A 5,984-nucleotide genomic window follows, 5' to 3' on the forward strand; every position below is an offset into this window, starting at 1 on the left:
AACAATAATACAAACAGCAATAACGACAGTCAAACCATCCACCCCACATACCATCACGCCCTGAACCTCACACGCGTCGCACCAACAGTTAACCAAGGATACCAAATACCAAGAAGGAATCAAACCAAAAACTGAAAAAAAAAAAAAAAAAAAAAAAAAAAAAAAAAAAAAAATATATATAAATATATATATATATATATATATATATATATATATATATATATAATAATAATAATAAGAAGAAGAAGAAGAATAATAATAATAATAATAATAATAATAATAATAATAACAATGCCCTCCATCTTGTGGGGGGGGGGGAGGGGGACAGCCAAATACCACGAAAGAAGCAAATAAAACTGTACAAAACAAAGTAAAATAATAATAATAATGATAACAATGCCCTCCATTTTGTGAGGGAAAAAAAGGGGGACAAGCCAGAAAAAAGAAATGTAGGAAAACTAACTGTCTTCCTGGTTACGTGATAAGTCGAGAAGCGGTCCCAGTCAAGTGACAGTTCGCCGGTGGTGTGACAAGGTCCAGTGGCACCTCCGCTCCTCACGTGACCCTCGGGGGATCGAGGAGGAGGTGGGAGGAAGGGAGGGAGGAGGAGAAAGGAGGGAGGGAGGGAGGAGGAGAAAGGAGGGAGGGAGGAGGAGAAAGGAGGGAGGGAATTTAGGAAGAGAAAGGAGGGAGGGAGGGAGGAAGAGAAAGGAGGGAGGGAGGAGGAGAAAGGAGGGAGGGAGAGAGGAAGGGAAAGGAAGGAGGGAGGGAGGAAGAGTAAGGAGTAAGGAAGACGGAGTTAGAGTAATAAATAAATAGGGAGTAATAGAGAGGGAGGAGGAAGAGTAAGGAAAGAAAAAGGAGGAAGAGGAAAGAAAAAAAAAGATAAATTAAAGAGAGAGTGAGAAGAGTAGTAGTAAGAACGGAGAAAGAGTAGCGAGGAGAGAGGGAGGGAGGGAGGGAGGGAGAGGGAGAGAAGGTCGGGCTAAAGGGTGACCACTGGGTTAAGGGGGCGTGACTGCCTCAATTACAGCCCCTCGTGTGAAAGTGGTCCGCCTGTTCTCTCATTAGCTTCGAAGCGTCGGTCTGAACTGCTGGCTGTTAGGTGGAGGGTCTTGGCGAGGACATAAGTAAAGAGGAAGGAGAAGAAGGAGGAGGAGAAGGGGAAGGAGAAGAAGGAGAGGGAGGAGGAGGAGGGGAAGGAGGAGGAGGGAAAGGAGGAGGAGGAGGAGGAGGAGGAGGGAGGAGGGAGGAGGAGGAGGAGGAGGAGGAGGAGGTGAGGAAGGAGAAGGAGGAGGAGGAGGGGGAGGGGGAGGAGGAGGAGGAGGAGGGGAGGAAGAAGGAGGGGGAGGAGGAGGAGGAGGGGAGGGGGAGGAGGAAGAGAAGGGGGGAGAGAGGGAGGGAGGAGGAGAAGATGGGGAAGGGAGAAGAAGGAGGAGGAGGAGAAGAAGGGAAGGGGAAGGGGGAAGGGGAAGGAGAAGAAGGAGGAGGAGAAGGAGAAGAAGGAAAAGGAGGGAAGGGGGAAGAAGGAGGAGGAGGGGGAGGGGGAGGAGGAGGAGGGGAAGGAGGGGAAGGAGGAGGGGGAAGGAGGGGAAGGAGGAGGAGGAGGGGAAGGAGGAAAAGGAGGGGAAGGAGGAGGAGGAGGGAGGAGGAGGGGAAGGAGGAGGGAGGAGGAGGCGGGGAAGGAGGAGGGAGAGGAGGAGGAGGGCAGGAGGAGGAGGAGGAGGGCAGGAGGAGGAGGATGAGGGCAGAAGGAGGAGGAGGAGGAGAAGAGAGAGAAGACGAAGAAGGAGGAGGAGGAGGAGGAGAAGAGGGAGGAGAAGAAGACGAAGAAGGAGGAGGAGCAGGGGGAGAAAAAAAAGAAATAGAAAAAAAAGAAGAAAAAGAAAAGAAGAGCAAGGAGAAGAAAAAGAAAAGGAAGAACAAGGAGAAGAAAAATAAAATAAGAGAGAAAAACAAGAAGAAGCAAGGCCCTTCAAGAAAGCCCGGCGCAAACCCAAGACCTTTCGGAAGCCAACACCCAAGACAGGCAAGCCCATATGCATCAAGTGCCACAAACACGCCCGCAGAGGAGAGATCGCACGCACGCACGCACACACACACAAACAAACAAACAAACGCACAGAGAAACACACGCACAAGCACACACGCACACGCACACACAAACAAACGCACAGACACACACACAAACAAACGCACAGACACGCACACACACACACACACACACAAACACACGCACACACACACACACACACACACACACACACACGCACACACACACACACACACACAAAGGTACAGACACACACACATACGCACACGCACACACGCACTACGCACACAAACAAACGCACAGACAAACAAACACACAAACAAACGCACAGACACACAGACACACACACACACACACACAAACGCACAGACAAACAAACAACCCCACACACAAGTCGCCAAACGAGAAATCTGCTCAATTTCCCCCCCTCCCGCCACCACCCCCTCCCCCTCCCCCCCAGGCGATATTCGCACATACCACGCAAATCCCGATCTTGTTCACAATACTTATTATTAATGCATCATAACCCTCTATATAAAGATGTTAATTTTCACTCGACACGCGCCAACATATGCGGTCGTGTTATCTCTCAGCAACATAAAAATTAATACAAGTATTCATGGTTGTTGTTCGTCCTACAAACACTATGTTGACGGGTATGTGGTTCTTCTTCTTCATAACCCTCTATATAAAGAAGAAGTTACTTTTCACTCGACACGCCCCAACATATGCGGTCGTGTTTTCTCTCAGCATCGTAAACCTTAATACCTTAATAAAAGTGGAATTGTTCATCTTAAAGACACTATGTTGACGGGACCCCAACATATGCGGTCGTGTTATCTCTCAGCAACATAAACCTTAATACCTTAATACAAGTGGAATTGTTCAATCTTACAGACACTATGTTGATGGGACCCCAACATATGCGGTCGTGTTATCTCTCAGCAACATAAACCTTAATACCTTAATACAAGTGTTGTTCATCCTAAAGACACTATGTTGACGGGACCCCAACATATGCGGTCGTGTTATCTCTCAGCATCGTAAACCTTAATACCTTAATACAAGTGGAATTGTTCAATCTTAAAGACACTATGTTGATGGGACCCCAACATATGCGGTCGTGTTATCTCTCAGCATCGTAAACCTTAATACCTTAATACAAGTGGAATTGTTCATTTTAAAGACACTATGTTGACGGGACCCCAACATATGCGGTCGTGTTATCTCTCAGCAACGTAAACCTTAATACCTTAATACAAGTGGAATTGTTCAATCTTACAGACACTACGTTGATGGGACCCCAACATATGCGATCGTGTTATCTCACGCGTATGTGCTTCTTCCCACACCAACATATGCGGTCGGTTTATCTCTCAACAACATAAACCTTAATACAAGTAGAGGTCATGGTTGTTGTTCGTCCCGCAGACACTATGTTGACGGGTATGTGGTTCTTCTCCTTGACATTGGCCTTGTCTTTCGTGTGTGTGTTTAGTTCTTGGTGTGTGTGTGTGTGTGTGTGTGTGTGTGTGTGTGTGTTTGTGTTTGTGTTTGTGTGTGCGTTTGTGTTTGTGTGCGTTTGTGTTTGTGTGCGTTTGTGTTTGTGTGTGTGTGTGCGTGTGTGCGTGTGTGCGTGTGTGTGTGTGTGTGTGTGTGTGTCTGTGTGTGTGTGTGTGTGTGTGTGTGTGTGTGTGTGTGTGTGTGTGTGTGTGTGTGTGTGTGTATGTGTGTGAGAGAGAGAGAGAGAGAGAGAGAGAGAGAGAGAGAGAGAGAGAGAGAGAGAGAGAGAGAGAGAGAGAGAGAGAGAGAGTATATGAGAAAGAGAGACAAAATGAAAATGAGAAAGAGAAAAATAAAAAAGAAAGAGAGTGAAAACAAAAGAAAGAAAAAAGGAGAAAAAAAATATATATATATACACCCACAACCACCACAAACACACACACATCTCCCAACACACGCCCTCCAAAAATATGCCCAACCATGCGCGCGTGCGTTCGTATATACACCTTACACCCACCCCCACCCCACCCCACCCCCTCCCCCGTGCAAGCCACTACTCTCTCCTCCGCTTTTACCCACCGACCACTCCGCAACAACCTGCCCAACTCCGCTGCCCACAACCCGTCCGCAGCTGCCTAGATGCCCCTACAATTTTCTCCCTGCCCCATACCCTCCACCCCATCCCCCCTTACCCCCACTCCCACCCCCCTCACCCCATATAATGACCAGGAAGCGTCAGATAATGAGGATTGTGGGGGTAGGGGTACAGGTAGGGGGAGGGGATGGGGGGAGGGAGAGAAGGTAGAAGGGTAGATGTCGGAGAGGGGGAGGGAGGTAGGGAGGGAGAGCGGGAGGGAGGGAGAGGGGGGGAGGGAAGAGAAGGTAGAAGGGTAGAAGATATGGGTGAGGGGGAGGGAGAAGGGGGAGGGAGGGAGAGGAGTAAGAATGTAGAGCGAAGGGGGGGATGGGGGGGGAGGGAGTAGGATGAGAGGATAGAAGGGTAGACGATATGGGAGGTGAGGAAAGAGGGGGGGGGGAAGAGGATAGAATGTTGAGTGAAGAGATAGGAGGTGAAGGAGAAGGTAGAATATAGAATACAGGAATAGAAGGAAAGAGAGAAGGCAGAATGTAGAATGCAGGAATAGAAGGAAAGAGAGAAGAAGGTAGAATATAGAATACAGAAATACAAAGAGAGGAGAAAACAGCACACAGAACACAGAAATAGAAAGAAAGAAAGAAGGCGAAGGTAGAATAAAGAGTGACAGGGACGGAAGCGAAGGGGGGAGGAGGAGAGGGCACGGAGGAGAGGGCACGGAGGCACAGGGCACGGAGGCACAGGACACGGAGGAGAGGGCACGGAAGCACGGGACACGGAGGCACTGGGCACGGAGGAGAGGGCACGAAGGAAAGGGCACGGAGGAGAGGGCACGGAGGCACAGGGCACGGAGGCAGGAGAGGGCACGGAGGCAGGAGAGGGCACGGAGGCAGGAGAGGGCACGGAGGCAGGAGAGGGCACGGAGGCAGGAGAGGGCACGGAGGCAGGAGAGGGCACGGAGGCAGGAGAGGGCACGGAGGCAGGAGAGGGCACGGAGGCACAGGACACGGAGGAGAGGGCACGGAGGCACAGGGCACGGAGGCAGGAGAGGACACGGAGGCACAGGGCACGGAGGCAGGAGAGGGCACGGAGGCAGGAGAGGGCACGGAGGCAGGAGAGGGCACGGAGGCACAGGACACGGAGGAGAGGGCACGGAGGCACAGGGCACGGAGGCAGGAGAGGACACGGAGGCACAGGGCACGGAGGCAGGAGAGGGCACGGAGGCAGGAGAGGGCACGGAGGCAGGAGAGGGCACGGAAGCACAGGGCACGGAGGCCCAGGGCAGCCCCGGAGGTAGCGGAGGTGTCCTCGACCTTGCCCGCCGCCGCCGCCGCTGCCCAGGAATGGTGTCATCGGGAGAGAAAGTTCACCCGGATGGAACCGCGAGCGAGCATCTGCAACGGACAGAGGAGGCATGCGGGACGGTGCGAATTTGGTTTTTTCTTTTTTCTCTTTTTTTCTCTTTTTGTTATTTATTTTTGAGTCTTACGAGGAGGGCTGAAATTTGTTTTTTTTCCTTTTTCTTTTTTTTTCTTTTTTTATTTATTTATTTTTGAGTCTTATGAGGAGGGCTGAAATTTGTTTTTTTTCCTTTTTCTTTTTTTTTTTTTTATTTTTTTATTTTTGATTCTTAAAAAGAGGGAAAAAATTTGTTTTTTTTTCTGTTTTTCTCTTTTTTTTCTTTTTTTTTTGTCTTATGAGGAGGTCTGAAATTTGGCATTTTTCTTTTTTTAATTTTCTTTATTTATTTTCTCTGTGTTTTTTTTTAAGTTTGGGTCTTGTGAGGGGGGCTTGGGGGGTGGGTGGCGATGCGATTTTGTTTTTGTTTTTCAT

At 49.4% G+C, this 5,984-nt stretch overlaps 1 protein-coding gene across 1 annotated transcript; it reads right to left on the reverse strand.

The window, feature by feature from the left end:
* Positions 1–3,145: 3,145 nt before the first annotated feature.
* Positions 3,146–5,504, reverse strand: LOC138867986 (protein diaphanous homolog 1-like). The gene is made up of 2 exons (XM_070145295.1): positions 4,878–5,504; positions 3,146–3,208 (listed from the first exon to the last, which is right to left on the reverse strand). The coding sequence occupies exons 1-2, from the start codon at positions 5,502–5,504 to the stop codon at positions 3,146–3,148; spliced, it is 690 nt and encodes a 229-aa protein (XP_070001396.1).
* Between the last annotated feature and the right edge of the window lie 480 nt (positions 5,505–5,984).

The sequence above is a fragment of the Penaeus vannamei genome, chromosome 33 (genome assembly GCF_042767895.1).
Source record: "Penaeus vannamei isolate JL-2024 chromosome 33, ASM4276789v1, whole genome shotgun sequence".
NCBI classification, from domain to species: Eukaryota; Metazoa; Arthropoda; class Malacostraca; order Decapoda; family Penaeidae; genus Penaeus; species Penaeus vannamei.

Coding starts and splice junctions, on each gene's coding strand:
- LOC138867986 (XM_070145295.1), bottom strand. CDS start 5,504: ATGACACCATTCCTGGGCAGCGGCGGCGGCGGCGGGCAAGGTCGAGGA. Junction 3,209..4,877: donor GTCCTGTGCCTCCGTGCCCT/GTGCCTCCGTGC, acceptor ACTTGTATTAAG/GTATTAAGGTTTACGATGCT.